Source organism: Panthera onca, chromosome F1 (genome assembly GCF_046562875.1).
Source record: "Panthera onca isolate mPanOnc1 chromosome F1, mPanOnc1 haplotype 2, whole genome shotgun sequence".
NCBI lineage: Eukaryota > Metazoa > Chordata > Mammalia > Carnivora > Felidae > Panthera > Panthera onca.
Genome location: NC_138355.1, coordinates 43,777,129 through 43,798,900, shown reverse-complemented (window position 1 = coordinate 43,798,900; position 21,772 = coordinate 43,777,129). Strand labels below are relative to the sequence as shown.

The following is a 21,772-nucleotide window of genomic DNA, read 5'->3' as shown; positions in this document are numbered from 1 at the left end:
AGAGTAGGCTTTTTAGTCATCCTTCAAGGAGAAATTCCTTCACTTAAGGAAGTGAGATACTCCTAGCAAGTCATTTGGAACATATAATCTGTTGAGTAAAAAAACCAAATGGATAAATAGGGAATGCAGAAGGATGTAAGCCCCAATTTCAAGTCTGTTTCACTAAAATCAAACAAAAAGGTTCCCTGATGCAGGGGTACAGGGTGTTCAACCAACAGAGTCTTCATGTCCCTGAATACTTCTTAACTTCTTTGGGTCTCAGTGTTCTTAACTATAACATGAGGTCCCTAACTCAAGTTATCTCAAAATTCCCAAAAGCTGGGAGGCAAGTAACTTTACTACACAAGCAGTGTTCTTTCAAAATCCCTTTAAAACAAAAGAAGCTGTCTACTGTTCAGCTTCTTTAGGGCACCATTCTGTTCATCAGCATCTTTTCTGTTGACCACTTGTGCCCTCTAGTGATAAACTTAATTATACAACAGAATTGGCTTGGCAAACAGTCTGCTCCAGAGGAGTAAATGGGGGAAAACAGCAAGAATGCAGTAGATAAACTCAATGTTAAGCAAAAGAAAGGCAGGCCAAAGAGGTAGGTAAAAAACGATGGAAAGATGCCAAATGGCCATCACGTTCTGCAGTGTGCCAATGACTGTGCCTTCCAGAGCAAACATTCAGTGCAATTACCTCTAGTAAAGAATACAAACACAGTCCTGAATATGTAATTTTTTTCACGTATCACTGGAATACCCTTCTTCCTCACATTAAGATCTAGATACAGTTTCTTTTTTCACTTAGCGAGATAACGGATATATTAAGACTTCTGGGAAATATCTACTACATACCTATGTGAATAATTAACAGATGTGCTCTAAACACACCTGTCAAGGAGGTGCTAAGACATTATATATCCATTGCCAGTCTCACCTGTCCATGGATTTTCCAATGGAAATGGGTTCTGACTAAAACTATGTAGTATGCCGGGCTTAAGCAAAATCCCCAGCCTTCTAAGTATCATTCCTTGGTGTCCCCACCATAAAAATGCACGACTGGTCTTTCTCTTAACACGTAATTGATAGCAAATATCAGGGCCCTTCCTGGCAATAAATCTTACCTGTATATAAGTGCTGGTTACATTTTTCTAGCATGGGTACACAAAAAGAAGAAATGGATTTCAACAATACCAACTGGGATTTAGGCTAAACAATAGAAAGGTCTTCTTAACCACGCTGTTGTTACTGATACATGGGTGAGAGGTCAAAGAATCTTCTTCTGAAATCTTTAAAAGGAGGAAACAAAATCTGTACTTAATTCTAACCCTGACTGGAATACAAGATAGGGATAATAACCAGTAAAGTTTCCTTTCTACTCCTAAAATGAAATATGACTGTATGTTTCATATATATGAAATGCAAGGACAGGCAATACTAATCCACGGTGATAGAAATCAGAAGAGTGGTTGCCTCTTGGGACAGGGAAGGGAGCATGAGGGAACTTTTCAGGGTGATGGAAAAGTTCTATATCTTAATTTGAGTGGTCTTTACATTGGTGTATACAACTGTCAAAACTCATCAAATAGTACACTTAAGTTCTGTGCAGTTTATTGATTGTGAATTATATCTCAAATATATATATATTCGAGATATATATTATATATATGCCAGTCTTGGGAAGAATTAATATTAATTTTAATTAATTTACAATTAATTTATAATTAACAGTATTTTATAATATTTATATTAATTTAATATTATTAATTTTAACTGATTTAATATATAATATGTAATATGTAATATATAATATATATAATATATGTATATAATATATATATAATATATATATGCCATAGTCTTGGGAAGAATTAATATTAATTTTAATTAATTTACAATTAATTTATAATTAACAATATTTTATAATATTTATAATATTTATATTAATTTAATATTATTAATTTTAATTAATTTAATATATATATAATACATATATATATATATATGCCATAGTCTTGGGAAGAATTACCTTTAAAGAAAAACCTTTAAAAATAATAGATTCTGCCACACTTCAGGAATAGGCTAAGAAAGAGAAGGGTGCTGTCATGACCTCAGTAGCATATATAGTTTCACTGAACCAGAAACCAAGAAAAGAAGAAACCGCCCTGCCTTCTCAGCAGTATCCATGCTGATTAGCTAACAGTGCCATTTCAACAGAACGCCCCCTCCTTTGGCTGGCTCAATTCCACTGCCTGATGGAAAGACACGGAAGTTGGGGAGAAAGAATGGTCCTAAGATATTACTGATCGCCTTGAAGTAGAATTGCAGCAATTTACACTGGGCCACGGCCAGGCCTATTGCTCTGTGGATCCATATGATGATAATGGCATCATGCCTGCTAGTGTTAGAAGAGAGTACTTGGGAGAAAAACAGTTAAGTGTGTGTTTTGTTTTTTTTTTTCTTTTTTCTTCTTCAGTTAAGTAATGTTAAAGTTGTAACCCAATCTAACAGAAGCCAGACAAGACTAGGGCTGGGCTGGTTGTGCTCACCTGGGCTGGCCTACCTCCCCTCACACAGTCTGCAGCCCGAGGAGATGGTGAAGCCCAGATGGGTGTGTCATTGAAATAAACTTGAGTCATCAATCAAGCAAATGTATGCCTTTTAAAGGATTCCTCACCCTGCGCTGACTTGTCACCAGTCTTTCCTTCTACGTGGCTGGTGGGGATGCAGATGGGCCTGTACCAACTCTGGCTTGCCGGCATACATTCAAAGTGACCATTCTAGAGATAACAGACTATTGATTCTTCTCTAAGGATTCACATTGGAGTCGGCTTGACACATGGTAGACACTAGTAGATGCCTCAAGCAACTGGATGAGTGAAATGTTTCTCAGTCCGACAAATGACTTTCACGTCAAACTTCAGTAGTCTCTGCGATTCCTTACCAATCAGAAAATCCTTTCTAGAATTTTCAGTCAACTGTCCTAAAATGAAATTCTCTGGGAAGCACTGCGTCAAGAACATCTTAGCTTTCCTTACCTGGTGCCCTATGTTAGGATTTTCCCATGCCAAGTGCTTTGGAAAGGTGGAGACACAGATTTTCACTGACAAAAGACATTGTGTCACAACAAAAGCCGTCCTTGTTGGTATTCCCTTTATGGATTTAAATGGCCTCTGTAACCTCAAGGGATTACAGTCCATTGCAGTGCTCTATAATCTATTATGCAGATCCTCTCTTTAGGTATCTTATAATTCCCCAAAGCAACTTTCCTACATCCACTCTGTGTCTCCAAAAGCCTTTCCCAGCCCCCCTTGAAGAACTGAAGAATTACTGTTATTTGTGCATGCAAATAACACACACACGAATACACACACACACACACACACACACACACACACTCACACATCCTGCTCCAACAGAACCTCTTTTGTGCTATTTCCACCTGACACAGCTCATCTTTGTGAAGTCACCTAGCTTCAACCAAGAGTAGGCAATTCCCACCTGTGTCACCATTAGTCACCTGGGCATTGCTTTTTGGAAGGCCACTACTGACTGTTTTGGATCTTGACTAAAATATAGGCAGGTCAATGGCATAATATAGTATTTTTATCTCTTCTGCTAAGAATGAGTTAGTTGTCAATTTTCAGGATGGGTTATCAAATATATTCTGAGAACATACTTTCAACTAACTGTAGGGTACAAGAAGGCCATCTTTTTACATAATTTCCAATAAAAATGTACATATAGTCTCAATTCATTTAGTCAAAACCACATTCCTTCCTGAACAACAGTACTAATAAGGGAACCACTAACTTTCTGTCATGTTTGAGTGGCTTTCAGGAACCTGGAGTTTCAAGAAAGCTGGGCCCGGGCTACGCACCAAAGAGAAAAGTTGGATGCTAGGCTGGAGTTGTAGAAGAGTCAAGGGTTTAATCTTATTTCAAAGTCAAATATAAGTAGCTTTTGGATTGTGTAATGTTTACATTCTTCACATTTATGCTCCTTTCTATATATAAGTGTAGATCCATAAGAGAAATAGTATCACTCTTCAATTTTCTTCCAAAGATTTCCAAGTACTTTCTATAATCCAATAACATATTCACAGGAGAGAAAAAACAGACAGATCCTACAACTGTGTGAGATATCAGCAGAAGGCATAGAGAAACGCAGGAAACTTGCTCAAGAGCATGGGCATTGTTACAGCAACTGAGACAATACCACCAACCAACACCCAGCCACATCTCTCAGAGAGATGTCTACCTCCAAACTCTCCCTCAATGCAAATCTGCATTGGGCCTGCTCTTTTCTATTAAAAGTGTATGCACATGAGAAAGGCTGAACCAAAAGGGACAGGCCTCACTGACTTGCCACTTACCAGTGCTGCTTTTACCTCTTCAGAGACGTCAGTTTCATCTTCCTAAAAAGGAAGGAGGGAGGAAAACAAGAGGACCATGGTCACAGATATCCTTGAAAGCAACAAGGTCAGCTCCCATCAATTATGCATCTTGGCATTTCAAACATAGGCAATGAGAACTGACTGCCAAGTGACGCTCTGTTACTGCTGCTTTTAACAGCCGCCAAAGGCAGACAGCTTAGGAACGTTGCCTGTCATTAAAAACATCAAATAAGCCATAGCTGGAAAAGGGGGGTCATTAAGAAAGACAGACTTTATTTCATCTCTGTCAATAGTTATCTGTTTGGTCCTATAAAAATGAGATACTTTTTGGGGTGCCTCAGTGGCTCAGTTGGTTAAGCATGCGACTCTTGATTTCAGCTCAGGTCTTGATCTCGTGGTCATGAGATCGAGCCTTGTGTCGGGCTCTGCGCTGACGGCACACAGCCTGTTTGATTCTCTTTCTCCTTCTCTCTCTCAAAATAAATAAAAAATAAATTTAAAAAGCTTTTTTTTTAAAAAAAAAGAGATACTTTTACCTAAAAAATAGTTTCTAATAGATGACTGTTAGTCAGTTATATACTGTCTCATTTCTTGTCTCACTGAATGGTTCATCTAACTTTCAAATGATCATTGGTATTCAGGGACCTCCTGATTATTGGTCACTTGCATTTTTAAAATGCCAATAACAGGGGTGCCTGGGTGGCTCAACTGGTTGATTTGCGCTCAGGTCATGATCTCACACTTCATTAGATTGAGCCTTGAGACAGGCCCTGCACTGACAGCATGGAGCCTGCTTGGAATTCTCTCTCTCTTTCTGCCCTCCCCACTACCACCCTGCTTGCACACGCGTGATCTCTCTCTCTCTCTCTCTTTCTCCCAAAACAAATAAACAAACATTTTTCAAAATGCCAATAACAAAGCTGAGTGAGAAGGGTATAGAAGAGGGGCTCCTGGGTGGCTCAGTTGGTTAAACATCCAACTCTTAGTTTCGGCTCAGGTCATATCTCACGGTTCCTGGGTTCGAGCCCCACCTCAGGCTCCATGTTGACAGCATGAGGCCTGCTTAGGATTCTTTCTCCCTCTCTCTCTCTGTCCCCCCTTGTTCACTCTCTCTCTCGCTCTCAAAATAAATTTTGTTTATTTATTTACTTTGAGAGACAAAGAGCAAGCAGGAGAGGGGCAGAGAGAGAGGGAGAGAGAGCATCCCAAGCAGGCTCCACACTGTCAGCACAGAGCCCAACATGGGGCTCAAGCTCATGAACCATGAGATCACGACCTGAGCCGACAGCAAGAGTCAGATGCTTAACTGCCTGAGCCACCCAGGTGCTCCTCAAAATTAATTAAAAAAAATTTTTTTTAATAACTTCTCTTAAATAAATAAACTTAAAAAAAAGAGAGAAGGGTATAGAACAAGAAGGTGAATTAAAGTACTGAATGTGTGTTTGCAGTTAGTAAGCACTGGTACATTTGTCTTTATTTTAAAGCCAAAGTTAATCTAGTTCATATTGTTTCTTTTTTCATATTGTTTCTTTTACTCAAAAGAGTAAAATTGAGTCAGATGAACTTGTGTTACAAACAGATTTTAAGCTCCCTGAAATTCTTGTAATGCTCCTAAAGTATTTTGTTAGAGTCTCTGCTCATATGTGATATTAAGATATTGTTGTCTACCTGCATGACTTTTGGGCAATATTAGGGAGAATGGCTGATATTTGACAAGCTTATTCCCTTGTTATATTTGCTTACATGGTTGTTGCTGATTTTCAGTTTTTTTCATTCTTCACCAATTATTTACTGAGTGCCTACTATGTGCCTGGTACTACTGTTCTAGGCAGTGGGCATGCAGCCAAGAATACACCAAACGAGTCCCACACTAGGTGAGTCTTCTCTTTCCTCAGTAATGTGTCTTGATAATCTGCAAGATTTATGGGACCACATGCGGTTCTCTCTTTTTTAAAGTCAACATAAAGGACAACGGCCACGGGTGATGTGATATGTCCCAGCACGGACCAATCCACTCACATCCATTGTCCAGAAATTGATGCCTGTGCCTCTTCGTCGTTCCTTGGGCCTCCTCCTCTCACGGATGGACAGTCTATTAGAGGACTGATCATCCACATCTGCATCTTCACTCTCTGGCCAGAGATAAAACAAAGTGTGATCTTAGGAATCTGGGGCAGGCACACTAGCAAGGAGCCTGCATATTCTGAAGCTCCACATACCATTTTTGTCCATTTCTTTTGCAACTGCAGTGTTTGTGGTGGTCTCTGAACTCTCAGAGTCAGGGACTGAAGATCTGCTTGTCCGTAGCAGATGGGAACTGGTGTAGAGAGTGGGTCTTGATGCAGAAGGAGACACTGGTGTTGTGGGTTTGTCTGGTTGAGCTGAATACCTCAGGCGACGATAGACAGGCTGGAAATAATCCACAGGGTGAGATGTTAGAGGTCAAGTCCAACCAAATGATAAGGAGAGCAGGCTTCTTAAAGAAGGGCTTTTTTTCTATACCAAGAGGCTTACTAATAGTAGATGCTCAATAAATAGCCACTGAGCTGAACTACAGTCAGTTAGTTAGCCAGAAAGGAAGCAGCTTCTGGATTCCTATTCTGATAATACCATCATGTTGACAGCAGCCCAGCCAGGAAAATTTTTCCTAAATCGACCAAAGGGCACGAGGTAACACTAATCTTGTTAATAAAAATTCCTTGATTTTGGAATGAAAATAAGAAGAATGGTGGCCTCTTCAAGATGGAGCACTGAAAGGCAAGGTTTTAGTAGAAAAATTAGAAGTTCAGGAATATGAAGATACAATACAGTTACCTGAGAACAGAGACCAAATCTAAGCATTCTACAAATTTTTGAATATTCTATCAAACTGCCATAACAGGCTTACTGAAACTTAAAAAAATTCCCATTTTCCCCTTTGAACTTTTTTTTCCCCAACGAAAAAGACAGAGTCTGATAATAAGCCTTAACTTGGTTTATTACAGATGCACAGATAATTATTGCTACATGTAGAGATTGTATACTTTTTTGTTTATAAAGACGGAAGCAATAAAATATAGTAAGCTTTGGAATCCAACAAAACTTGGTTCAAATTCTAGCTTCAGCACTTACTAGCTGTGTGGCCTTGAATAAGTTACTTAACTTCTCTGAGCCTCAGGTTCCTCATATGTAAAAGAGAGATAATATCTTCCTTAGAGAGGGCTGTGAGGATTATATGAGATCATGTACGTTAGGTGCTTAGAACAGTAGCTAGTAATAAGTACTCAATAAACAAATAAACAGTAGCAGATAAAAAAAACAGAAAAAAACCAAAATAACCTTAGTTAGTTGATATAGCTTAGCCATTCAGCAATGGACCAAGGGGATTCCTTTCTCCTCTAACTATGGTAATGGTAAAATTTAACATCCCAATTGAGACACTTCTCAGAGTGAAGATGAATGGTATCGCTAATTACAGAGATAACAGGTGTACTATGAACCATCCGAGGTAAACTGGGAGGAGTTACGTTCACCCTGAACATAACCCTATTTGAGAAAGGGAACAGAAGTTAACATGTCTACCTCAATAGTGACATCTTGTGGCATGGGACTGAGTGGTGCTTTGTAAAATCAGGTTTGTAGGAGTCTAGAGAACAATATAATCACGGCTGAGAGAGCACTCTGGAGCCTGACTGGCTACGTTCAAGTTCTTGTTTAACCGCTTCTCATCTGTGTGAAACACTGGGCAAGTTAGTTAACCTCTTTGTGACTCAATTTCCTCATATTTAAAGTGAGGGCTCAGAGGGCTGTTTGAGGATTAGATGAATTAATACATATGAAGGAGCTGAAATAATGCCCAGGATACAGTAAACACTCAATAAATCCTCACATTTCTATTTGTATTTTTATTATACTGTAACCTCTCTTTTTAGGATAGAAAGACATCATTAGTTTAAGAATTAGCTAAACTTACTGAGGCAATCATTTCACTATAAATATCAAACCATCATGTTGTACACCTAAAATTAATAAAACGTTATGTGTCAGCATTTCAATGAAACCGGATAAAAAATAAGCATTAGTTAACTCCAAGAGGAAACAAGTGATCACTTAAGGACTGATAGCTTGAGTTCTTTCAGTCACACGGGTTTGCCAACTAGAGGGAGACATTATCAGTGTTTTCTAGGAGTTGTTCACGATAAAGCAGCACAGCGCCTGACTGATCAGTGAGGAAGGGATTCCCCACGTTAATGTCCCTGCTTTTAGCACAGTACATGCCCGCAAAAGTGACTTACCTCCTCATCCAGACTCCCGCCCCAGGGTTGACGGCTCTCGCCAGCTTCCTTTGCCAGGATGGCTGAGGGCTCATGCTTCTCTGTGCTTCCCTCAAGCCCTTCAGTGCCCGCAGGCTTCTGGCTAGGCTGCTCCTGAGCTTGCCGTTCTGCCCTCGACCGGCTGAATGTCCTTTCTGCTTCTTGAAGGTCCGTTAGTGTCACGCCCTGGGAAAACGGCACAAGGTCAGGGAAGTTTCACTCTAACCAAGGAATAACTCTTAATAAATGAGCAGGGAAACCGCCTTAAAGATCTGGTAGTACCAAAGTCCAGTATCAAAGCTCCCCAAACGCATGAGGCCATTTCAAGCAAGATATGCTTAAAAATGAACACCTCAGTGTGCAAAGAGCCCAGCCTGAGTCTAGGTACCTTTCAAATGCAATACTTAGCTTTCCACTTTGAGTTCCAGGAAACAGGGCAACATTGATGCCCGTCTGTTGTAGATGTACTTCTCTCATACCCCTAGTTTGCAACATCTTTGTTTGAAAGCTCCATACCCTCCCAAGAGAAAATAGTTATCAAGAGAGATTCTCTGAAGAGCAGATACTAGAAAAACTTAATTTTACTTATGGGAAGAAAAACCAGCTCCAAAAGGTGAAAGTTCAGAGCCAGGCTAGAACAACAACAAAAGCCAGCCAACCAAAAACATGACACCAGCTAAACTAGCTTTCCTCTAAGATGATTTTCTAAGTAACTCTAGGAATGTCACACAGAAACTTTCCAATAATTGATATTTCCCTCAGGCTCTCAGGAGCAGCCATATGGAAGAAAAGCAATTAGGAGGCATCTGTAGAAAAAGGGAGAAAGAGAGTAAGGACCAGAGTGAACGGATTCTAACTCAAGCAGTTATATGCTCAAGTCCTCAGGAGATGGGAGTTCTAAAGCTGGAAGGTAGTTGAGCAGGTACTATATCCACAACTTGTTTGTTTGTTTTTAAACTAATCATGAATTTAGTCACTCACTCTCTTAATAAATTACTAAGTGTCTTTAAGCACTGGAACTACAAAGACAAAATGGTTCCTGTACTCAAGAACCTTTTAATCTAGTGGAAAAGACATAAGAAAGCAGTTGGGTATAATGGAATGTAAGGTTTAAGACAGAATATATGATCCACCAAATTCCGTTTCTGAGAATTTACTCAAAAGAACTGAAAGCAGGGTCTCAGAGAGATCATTTGTTTGCCCACGTTCATAGCGGTATTATTCACAACATGCAAACGGTGGAAGCAACTGAAGTGTCCACCGGCAGACGAGTGAATAAACAAAATGTGGTATATACAGAGGAATATCATTCATCCTTAAAAAAGAATGAAATACTGATACATATGCCACAACTTGAATGAACCTAGAAGACATTATGCTAAGTGAAATAAGCCAGCCACCAAAGGACAAACACTGGATGATGCCACTTGTATGAAGTACTTAGATTAGTAAATTCATAGACATAAGAAGTAGAATGGTGGTTGCCAGAAGCTGGGGGGAGAGATGGAATTATTGTTGAATGGGTATGGAGTTTCAGTTTGGGAAGATAAGAAATGTACTGGAGACAGACGGTGGTAACAGTTGCAAAATAATGTGAATTACTTAATGCCACTGAACCACACACTTAAAAAATGGTTAAAGTGGTAAATTGTATGTTATGTATATTTTACCACAAGAAACTAAACCGAAACAAAAAAATTATAGTCAGTCTTGGTCCTCATGGAGGTTATATTCCAAGAGGGGAAGACAGAGAAATAATAATCAAGCAAAAATAAAATAACAGCTGTCATAATTACTATAAAGGAAGGATACCTAGCCTATTTGGGGAAGGTCAGGGAAGACAAGGGTACCTTTGTGGCTATTTATAAAGTCCCCTTTTCAGTCCTCAGCTTTCTTACTTGACCTCTGTAGTATTTAAAACTGTTACCTTCACCTTTTACCTGGAAACTGACTTTCTCTCTTTTTTTTTTTTTTTTTTGAGAGAGTGCTAGCAGGGGACGGGCAGAGAGAAAGGGAGACAAAGAATCCAAAACAAGCTCCGCGCTGTCAGCACACAGCCCGACATGGGCTCGAAGCTACCAACGGCAAGATGATGACCTGAGCTGAAGTCGGATGCTCAACCGACTGAGCCACCCAGGGGCCCCTGGAAACTGACTTTTCATTTACTTCTATACCGTTACTACTTCCTGGTTTACTTTCATCTCTCTGGCTGCTCCTTTTAATTGTGCTTCATCAGCTCATCGTCCTCTGCCTCCTTAATGCCAATTCACAGCTTTCTCTCCCTTCTCCTCACCACTGCATACGGCGTTCAAGGTCTTGGTACTCCCAGCTTGGACTACTGTAATAGTTTCCTAACCGGTCTTCTAGTTTCCTGGCTTCACAAACATCCTTTTGCCTACCATTCCCATCAGTTCTCTGCACGGTGGACTTCCACAAAATATAACACAGACTATATCGGACTCTTCCCTACTTCAATGGCTCCCTTAGGAATTTTTTTTCTTTTAAAAACCTCTTTATTGAAACAAACTCACATATCATAAAACCCACCATTTAAAAGTACAGGCATACCTCAGAGATATTGAGGGTTTGATTCCAGACCACTGTGATAAAGGGAGTATCACAATACAGCCAGGCAAACAAATTTTCTGGTTTCTCGGTGCATATAAAAGTTATGTTTACACTACGTTGTGGTCTATTAATTGTGCAACAGCATTATGTTCAAAAAACGATGGATATACCTTAATTAAAAAATACTTTACTGCTAAAAAAAATGCTAACAATCATCTGAGCTTTTCAGTGAGTCATAATCTTTTTGCTGGTGGAGGGTCATGCCTTTATGTTAATGGCTGCTGACGGATCAGGGTGGCTGTGGCAATTTCTTACAATACAACAACAATGAAGGAAATGTGCTGCGTGGGTTGACTCTTGCTTTCATGAACAATTTTTCTGTAGCATGCGATACTGTTTGATAGCATCTTACTCACAGTAGAACTGCTTTCAAAATTGGACTCAATCCTCTCAAACCCTGCCACTGCTTTATCAACTAAGCTTAGATAGTATTCTAAATCCTTTGTTGTCATTTCAATAATCTTCACGGCATCTTCACCAGGAGTAGATTCCATGTCAAGAAACAACTTTTTTCGCTCACCCATAAGAAGCAACTCCTCATCTGTTCAAGTTTTATCATGAAATCACAGCCGTTCATCCTGTCTTCAGGCTCCACAGCTAACTCTAGTTCTCTTGCTATTTCCACATCTGCAGTTATGCATCCCACTGAACTCTGAACTTCCAATTTGTGTGTGTGTGTATGTATATATATGTATATATGTACACACACACACACACACACACACACACACACACACACACACATATATATAAAGATAGTACCTGCAAAGTGCAATAAAATGAGGTCTGCCTGTATACAAGGCAGTGATTTTTAGCATATTCACAGACTTGTACAACCATCATCACCATCTCATTTCGGAACATTTTACCACCCCAGAAAGAAACTCCACGTTCATCAGCAGCCCCTCCCCATCCCTCCTTCTCTCCCACCCCTGGCAACACTAATCTATTTTCTCTTTCTCTGGCTTTGCCTATTCTGGGTATTTTCATATAAATGGAATCATGTCTGGTTTCTTTCACTTAACATAAGGTTTTCTTAAGGTTCACGCACATTGTAGCATTAACATGTATGAGTACTTCATTTCTTTCTATTGCCAAATAATATTCTACTGTATGAATATATAACATTTCGTTTACCCGTTTCTCTGTTAACGGAAATTTGTATTCTTTTTTTCTCCAGTTATGTCAACTGCTTAATTTATCTGGTCTGCTCAAAGGTTCAGCTTGTGCCCACTACCACTATGCCTGCTAAGGAGAGCTGAGGCACAACCAGCCACACAATGCTAAACCTTGCTGCAGCTGGGAGCCCAGGACTCAACTCTACAGCAAGCCTGCAAGCTCCACACATGGAGTTTGGTATGCGTAGCAAGTTAACTCTACCCAGAGTTCAGAGATGACCCTAAATTTGGGATTTGGGCTACTGTGAATAATGCTGTTATAAACATCTATGTACAAGTTTTTGTGTGGGCATATGTTTTCATTTTCCTTGAGTAGATACCTAAGAGTAGAATTGCTACATCGTATGGTATCTGTATATATAACATTTTGAGGAAGTGCCAAACTGTTCTCCTTTAGGGATCTTAAGATGTGGGTGGCCCCTTAAGCACAAATGGAATGATGAGTCTTGTGAAGGAAAGGAGATAAACCTGCTCTGAACCTGGAGATATAAAAGTGAGAGTGGGTAGGCGTAGCTATAACTTCATCTGATACCACGTGGTGGAAGATTGAAGACAGGTGAAAACTTTTACTACAGTAGCTGGAATAAGGCTCTCATCTTACTGTTTTTTCATTATAGCTCCAACAGAAAGGAAGATAGACAAAATGACATAAAAAAGAAGGTCACACTCACTTGAGTAGACCTTCGAGTCTGCCGAGCTTGTCGGGAGCGTGCTTTCCGTAAAGATTCTGCTTCCTCATCCCGTACAGGAGTCAGATATGACCTGCAAAGAAAAAAAGTAATACCAGACGTAAGATCTTTGCTACCTGTACTTGAGGAACGACAAGGGACTTCCACATACTGAAGTGATTTCTACACTCTAGGAATGAATTTGGGCAGAATCAAAATGATAGAAACGCTATCAGTGAAAATGGCATAATCCAACACATTACTTTTAAATGTATTACTTTTCATGCAGAATCATGTCATCTGTGAAATGAGAATTTCATTTCTTCTTTCCCTACCCTTACAATTTTTGTTTCTTTTCTTGATCTAATGCTCTGGCCAGAACCTCCAGGACATGTTGAAAAGGAGTAATGATAGTAAGTTTCCATGCTTTGTTCCTGCCTTCAGAGAAAAAAAAGCATTCAGCATTTTATTACTGTGATGTCTAAGATTTCTGTAGACACTGCTTCTCAATTAATTAATTGAGAAGTTAATCAATTATTTTTTAATCATTAGTGTGTGTCAAACTTATCACATGTGTTTCTTCCCCATATATTGAGATTATTATCATTTTCCTTCTTTTTTTGTTACTAAGGTGAATCACATTGAATAATTTTTGAATGATAAAATAACCTTAAATTCTTAGGATAAACTCAACTTGGCCATGATGCATCATATTTTTTTTAAGAAATATTTATTTTATTTTATTATTTTTTTAAAGTAAGCTCTATGTCCAATTTGGGACTTGAACTCACAGCCTTGAGATCAAGAATCACATGTCCTATCGAACGAGTCAGCCAGGTACCCCTATATAGATTGACTTTTACATAAAGTCAGTATTATTTAATTTAGGATTTCTCCATCCCTGTGTATTAGAGAAATTGGTCTATAATTTTCCCTTCTTTTTTTTTCTGTTTTTTGAAAATGTTTTATTTATTTATTTTATTTTTTTGTGTGTTTCTTTTTTTTTTTTTTTCATGAAATTTATTGTCGAAAAATATGGAACGCTTCACGAATTTGCGTGTCATCCTTGCGCAGGGGCCATGCTAATCTTCTCTGTATCGTTCCAATTTTAGTATATGTGCTGCCGAAGCGAGCACTATAATTTTCCCTTCTTATAACAACTGGGCAAGTCTGGAAATTAAGGTTATAAAAGTTAAGAAGTGTTTTCTCCTTGTCGATTTTCTGTAAGAATTTATGTAAGATTAGGGTTGTTTCCTCCTGGAATAATTAGTAAAGTGCACAACGAAGATGTCTGGATTTTAAGTGCTCTTTTTAAAAAATTTTTTTAACATTTATTTATTTTTGAGAGACAGAGCATGAGCGGGGGAGGGGAAGACAGAGAGGGTGACACAATCCCAAGCAGGCTCCAGGCTCCAAGCTGTCAGCAGAGCCTGATGTGGGGCTCGAACTCACCAACCGTGAGATCATGACCCTAGCTGAAGTCAGATGCTCAACCGACTGAGCCACCCAGGCGCCCCTTAAGTGTTCCTTATGGGAGGGTTTTAAATGAGAGGTTCAATTTCTTTGACTGATTTAGGCCTAGTCAGATGTTCTGTTTTGGTAGTATTTGTTTTTCAAAGAACTTTATATTTTTACATTTAGTGGCACAAAATTGTTCATAAAATTCTTATAGTATATTTAAAACATTTTTTTTAATGTTTATTTTTGAAGCAGAGAGAGACAGAGAGTGAGTGGGGGAGGAGCATAAGACAGGGAGACAGAAACTGAAGCTGGCTCCAGGCTCTGAGCTGTCAACACAGAGCCTGACATGGGGCTCGAACCCACGAACCATAAGATCATGACCTGAGCTGAAGTTGGACACTTAACCGACTGAGCCACCCAGGTGCCCCAATTCTTATAGTATATTTTAATTGTCATTTTAGTATCTGTAGCAATGATTCTCAAATTCTTTGGTCTCAGGACCCTTTTACGTTTTTAAAAATTACTGAGGACCCCCGAAGAACTTTTGTTTATGTGTATCTTTTAATATTTACCTTAGCAGAAATTTAAAAAATATGCACTTATGTATTTAAAAATAATCAGCCCTATTACAAAAAGTTACATCAATAACTTATCTTTTATGAAAAATAACTGTATTTTCTAAAACAAAAAAAATTAGCAAGAGTCTTTATTTCATTTTTATAAATTTTCTTTAGTGCTGGCTTAATAGGAGATAGTTGGATTTTCATACATGCTTCATTCAATAGGTTGCAATATGGTGTTTCAGTTAAAATATATAAAGAATATACAGTCTTGCATAGGTTTGTAGTTGGAAAAGGAAGGAGTATTATAATAGCTGGTAATTATGGACATTTTTCCTTGATACTGTACCAAAACTGAAGTGGTAGTTTCTTAAAGATTAGCAACAATGTGGAATCTGAAACCATGTTAATTTATTGGTCTATTGGTCTATCTTGCACTTTGAATGGACCTTCTTACCCACGCGTGACTTCAGGTTATTGTACACTGGTCCTTTGTAAAACATTGGTGCAGATCTTCCAAATGGTGACACATTTCATTACAGAATAATAATTTTATAAGTCACATTCGGTAACATAGGGGGTAAGTTCCTTGACGTTGGCCTTGGCAATGATTTTTTCGGATTTGACACCAAAAGCAAAGGCAACAAAAGCAAAAATAAATAAGTAGGACTATATCAAACTAAAAAGCTTCTGCACAGCAAAGCAAACCATCAACAAAATGAAACGGCAACTTACAGAATGGAAGAAACTATTGGCAAATCATATATCTGAAAAGGGATTACTATCCAAAATAAAGAACTCATACAAATCAAGAGGGGGAGAAAAATCTGATCTCACTTACATGTGAAATATTAAAAAAAAAAAACCAACCTCATAGATATGGAGAACTGATTTGTAGTTAACAGAGGCAGGGAGTAGAAAGTGGGCAAAGTAGGTGAACATGCTCAAAAGGTACAAACTTTCATTTATAAGATTAGTAAGTCCTGGGTATATACAGTATGGTGACTATAATTTACAATGCCGTATTATGTATTTGAAAATTGTTAAGAGAGTAATTTTAAAAGTTCTTATCATGAGGAAAAAATTGTAATTATGTGTGATGATGGATGTTAACTAAACTTAGTTGTAATCATTTTATATTTATTAAATTACTAAGTTGTACACCTAAAACTAATACAATGTCATATGTCAATTATATCTCAATAAAAATAATGGAAAAATAAAACATAAAAAATCATTCTTTAATATTACCTTTGATATTTTATTTAAAAAAATTTTTAAATTATTTTATTTTATTTTTTTAGAGGGGAGGGTAGAGGGGGAGAGAGAAAAAATCTTAAGCAGACTCCATGCTCAGGAGGAGCCTGACACAGGGCTCGATCCCATGACTCTGAGATTATGACCTGAGCCAAAATCAAGACCTGGAAGCTCAACTGACTGAGCCACCCAGGTGCCCTCACCTTTGAACTTAAGACAGTCTTTAAATATTGGGAAATGGCAGTCAATAATACCACTCATAATGGGTAGACACAAGTTACCAAAATTCTAATTTCTGCTTGAAATTTAAAGTTTTATACTTGGCAACAAATACTTTGTGACAGTCTCACTTTGTTCATTTTCAAGAAAATGTCTGCTGAATACCCAAGTCTGGAAAACCATAGCCTTCCCAGTCATTCTTTCAAGTAAAAATGGTATTCCAGGATAAAAGTAGTCAGTTCTTCTTTTTTCTTCCTCTGGACTCCAATTGTATCTACGTTAGATCTTACTGGCCATGATCTATTCATTTATTTTGCTTTTTCTGTATTTCCCATCCTTTTCTCTCTCTGGGTTTCATTCTGGATATGTATTTCTTCTTTAAAGTTTTATTTATTTAAATTGTTTCTAGACGCAATGTAGGGCTTGAACTTACAACCCTGAGAACAAGAGTAGCACACTCTTTCAACGGAGCCAGCCAAGTGCCCCCATTCTGGATATTTTCTACTGTCTATCTAATTAGTTCACTAATTATCTCTTCAGCTGGTCTACTATAAACTCACCAGTTGAATTTCTAATTCCAATTATTAAATTTTCAGTTCTAGAATTTCTACTTGATTCTTTTTAAAATAGATTACAGTCCTTTGTTGAAATTTCCCATCTTCTATTTTCTTAACGATATTAACCATAGTTAGTTTAAAGTCCATGTCTGATAACATCAATATCTGGATCTTTTGTTATTGTTTATTTTTCTTAGTCTTTTGGTAAATCAGTCTTTTGGTAAATTTGGTATGTCTGCTAATTTCTGAATTAATGCCAAATATTTTTTAAAATATTTGAATACATGTCTTTATAAGGAAAATTATAAGTGCGGGAAGTTGCCTTCTGGACCATTTTCACATTATCTGAGAGATGCAGTTTAAACAATAAAAAATATAGTATTTATCACATTTATTATTTTTATTTGAGAGAGAGAGAAAGAGGAGCACATGAGTGGGGGAGAGGGAGAGGGTGAGGGAGGAGGAGAGAGGGGGGAGAGGGAGAGAGAGAGAGAGAGAGAGAGAGGGAGAATCTCAAGCAGGCTCCACTCTGAGCATGGAGGAGACTCAATCCCACAACCCGGGGATCATGACCTAAGCAGAAATCAAGAGTCACTCAACTGACTGAGCCACCCAGTATTTATCACATTTAACGCTGAACCCATCACTCCTCAGAAACTGAGAGTCCAGCAAGGTTGAGTATAACAGCCAAACACCTTTAATGAAAAATGCAGTGATAACTTGCAGCTCTGAAAGATGTCATCCTCCAGAGAGGATATTCTTTTCCTCTGGCAGTTAGGTTAAGGAAGTGATTCTCAAACTTTCATCTACATCAGAATTATTTAGGGGGTTTGTGAAATACAAATTGCTAGGCTCTACCCCTAAAAGTCCTGTTTCAGTAGGTCTGGAGTAGGGGCCGAGAATTTGCATTTCTAGTTAGATTTCCGTGATGCTTCTGACATCACACTTTGAGAACTACAGGGCCAAGACAAATGACCTTAATCTACTTTGAGATTGAGATGACTGGAAGATAGCCTTCAGTCTTTGCAAGGGCTGGTCTATTTCTGGTAAGCCTTTACTTCTAGAATGTAGCCCATCAGTGGTCCCAGATGAAGGTATGGGGCCCCTCTTCCTGAACTCTAGTTCCCTCAGCTCCATGAGACTACTGAAAATCCCGCCCAGTTTCTTAGCCTTATTGCTACGGCTTTACTACTCAGCAAATGCCTCAAGGGGAAAAGCACAGACAAACGCTGGATTCACCTCTTTTTGATTTCCTTCTCTCCGGGATCTTGATCCCTCAAGTCCTCAATTCCTTAATCCAATATCTTCAAAGATACTTGTTAATATTTGTCCAGTTTTTTTAGTTATTCTCAGTGAGAGGAGTTTGTATACTAGATATGCCATGGCCTGAAGCAGAAGTCCCCAACCAAGCTATTCATTCATTCATTCATTCATTCATTCATTTATTCATTCATTCATGTAGACTCCATGCCCAATGTGGGGCTTGAACTCAGCACTCTGAGATCAAGAGTCACATGTTCTACTGACTGAGCCAGCCAGGAGTCCCCAAGCTTCCCTCAACATAGATTAGCAAACGGGAATTCTGATACATTTGTCAATCCACTGTAAATTTGGTATATTTGAGCCCTTCCTTAATATGCTCCTCTCCTCTGGGTGAAATGAAAAAAATTAAGTCTCCAAATTTACAAAGCTGTGGACCAGACCCTGGAACTGATGACCACACTAAGGACTAATTCTTGGTGAAATTCTGCCTCAGTTACCAACCAGCCTACTCACATGTCATTTCTACCTGCAAAATATATAGACCATCACTATTATACTTAATTTTTGACTGTTATCCTTTCTGTGCATAGTAGATAGGAGCCACAGTGAAAGAAAAAAGCTTCAAACTGGCTTATCCCACTGCCTGCTCTAGGGTTTAATAGAATGAGAGAAACAGTGTTAGTAAAAGCGGGTCTGGTAGGTAAGATCAATAACATTTTACCTGAGTTGAAGTCTTGAATATTTGAAGTCGTATATGTTTTTCATGGAAACATTAGAAAACAGACAAAAATGTAAAAACAAAAATAAATGAGAATTCCACCACATGAAAATAACCCATTTTCATTCTATAACATATATGTCTGGATTGTTATCTATGTATGTATCTATGTATTTAGGTTTTGTTAGTGAGTATCACATATACTATTTCGTTACCTGTGTCAATATGAAATGTTTATGATTTAAGTTGAAAAAAAAATCCAAAGACAAAACACAGAAAACTCCAGTCCTTGAATCTATAAATATTTTTGAGGAAGGAAGAAACATTTTCATTCATTTTTCTTTACCTAGATGTGTATTCCAAGGTTCACAAAAGTGATGCACCTGACCACAGCTGCCTTGAGGATGCACTAGGGTTTTGGTAGAGCCCAAGTCCTTGTACTTTCTAAAGTCTAGACCATGTGGTGAGCAAACTCGGGTCATGAGCCAAATCTGGCCTGCCATATTTTTGTAAAGTTTTACCTAACTGCGGCAACAGAGTTTAATATTTGCAAAGAACACAAAATAGCCTGCAAAGCCTAAAATATTCACTATCTGGCCTTTACAGAAAAAATTTGGCAACTCCTACACTAGGCCAGACCCACATTCAACACACCTTGCTCTCTCTGAGAAGCAAGCATTTGAGCCATCCATGAAATCTGAGTGCTATACGATTGCTATGAATCCTTACTGCTATGAAAAGAAGACAGGTCTGTGTTCACAATATAGTATAATAGAAAGTATAACAGAATCCATGGCTTTAACATATACCTCTGGCCCTCTTACATCTAGATAAAACTAGGCTAATGTCCCCAGTTCAGTGGCATAGAAAGGAATTCCAATGCCAAAATCCTTTGATTACTGTATCTGTCTACTATGTTTCCTTGAGGGCAGGAAGCATTTTTCTTTGTATTCACTATGACTTTGAGGTTGCATAATCAAATTCAAATTTGATTTGAATTCAAATAATTACAGAAATTAGCATGACTACCCAAAAATAATTTGTCCTCTGCATCTAAAATCCATAGGGTCCCTTTGTATACCACAGATGGACTAATTTTGCTCCAAGAAGCTGTGTAAACAAGATGCCTAGCAAGTCACCAGTGAACATGAAGAAAGTCACAATAAATAGAAGACCTAAAATATCTTCTGACAAGGACAGTGTAGTGATAAAGTACCCTGATATGGGACTCAAATTGCTTACTAGATAATCTTGGATAAACTATTTAAGTACTCTAAACCCAAGTTTCTTATACAACAAGGATATTAATAGCTGTAACAGATATTAGCAGGTATAGACAGGGTTGTTGGGAAGATTAAATAAAAAGCATATGAAGTACTTAGAACACTCGCTGGCACAGAGTAGGTACTTAGTATGGCTTAGCCGCTGCTGCTACCTGAGCACCACCACTCCTCCCATTACATTATTCTCAATACTTCATTAAAAGCTCAGCAGTGGTATTTTGGAAAAGAAAGGCTGGGTGTACTGTAATATCGATCCCATCTAATCTAATAAAGGAGTTCCCCTTAATTATTTTTACCAGAAATGGATAATTCATTTGGAAGAGGTCTTAATTCCCTTGAAAATATTCTCCATGAAGGTTCAAAGAGCTATCTAAGTAAAATAAAACTACTTTAAGTAGAAGAATGAAAGAGAAATTGCCAGGATCTCCAAGGCAAGAACAAAAGCTGGTTTCCCTAGAATGATGAAATAAAATTTTTGTCTGGAATTACCAACAGGAAATTGATTTTTGAAATAGCTTTAAGGAGTCCTATAACTAAAATCTGCACTGAACAGAGAGGGTGCTTAAAAAGTTAGCTTGAAACAGGGAAGGACCACGTTGAGTATGTGTCTTTTATGGCACTTGTGAGGCCGTGGTCATTAATTACAGAATAATTAATGGTCTTTTAAGACAGCTTTTAATTCCTTGGACTACATCCTATGTATAAGGATACATAGATAAAGGTATTCCAGAAAGGTCAAAAAGAACTGCTTCAATATCCATCTGGGAGTACACATAGCTAGCTAGCTATAGGAGAAGGTGACAATTTAGAGGAATAACAGAATCATAAACCTGTGGCTAGAGGCTTTATGACGTCAAGAAGTCATCTGATTTAGGGGAGCCTGGGTGGCTCAATCAATTAAGCATCTGACTTCAGCTCCAGTCATGATGTCACAGTTTGTGGGTTTGAGCCCCACATTGGTCTCCTCACTGACAGTGTGGAGCCTGCTTGGGATTCTCATTCCCTCTCACTCTGCCCCTCCCCTACTCACGCTTTCTCTCTCTCAAAAATAAATAAACAAACTTAAAAAAAAGTCACCTGATTTAATTCTAAGACTTCACCTAGAGATGTCAGATTCCTGTTTTGTCAGATGAGTTGATCAAAGCCTAAGGAAACATTAACATACTTACCTAAGGTCACAATGCTATTCAGCCACAGACCTAAAGGGGCTATAACCATGGTCTCCTGCTTCCAGTACAACGTTTCTTATCTTACAGCCCTGCAATTCCACCCAGGACCATGCTATCCTAATTATGAGGATTTATGGAT

General features: G+C 38.3%; 1 protein-coding gene and 1 non-coding gene across 8 annotated transcripts in view; both read right to left on the bottom strand.

The window, feature by feature from the left end:
• The window catches only part of PPP1R12B (protein phosphatase 1 regulatory subunit 12B), a 212,078-nt gene that overhangs the window by 77,435 nt on the left and 112,871 nt on the right, over positions 1-21,772 (bottom strand). For all 7 annotated transcript variants that reach the window (XM_060644094.3, XM_060644089.3, XM_060644087.3 and 4 more), the window contains 5 exons: positions 13,150-13,240; positions 8,655-8,858; positions 6,600-6,789; positions 6,400-6,512; positions 4,360-4,401 (listed from right to left, as the gene is read on the bottom strand). In XM_060644094.3, the coding sequence (XP_060500077.3) occupies positions 4,360-4,401; positions 6,400-6,512; positions 6,600-6,789; positions 8,655-8,858; positions 13,150-13,240 (640 nt within the window). The remainder of the gene's footprint in view (positions 1-4,359; positions 4,402-6,399; positions 6,513-6,599; positions 6,790-8,654; positions 8,859-13,149; positions 13,241-21,772) is intronic.
• LOC132687001 (U6 spliceosomal RNA) lies at positions 14,176-14,282 on the bottom strand. Its single transcript, XR_009613944.1, has one exon. It is a non-coding gene; the product is annotated as a U6 spliceosomal RNA (small nuclear RNA).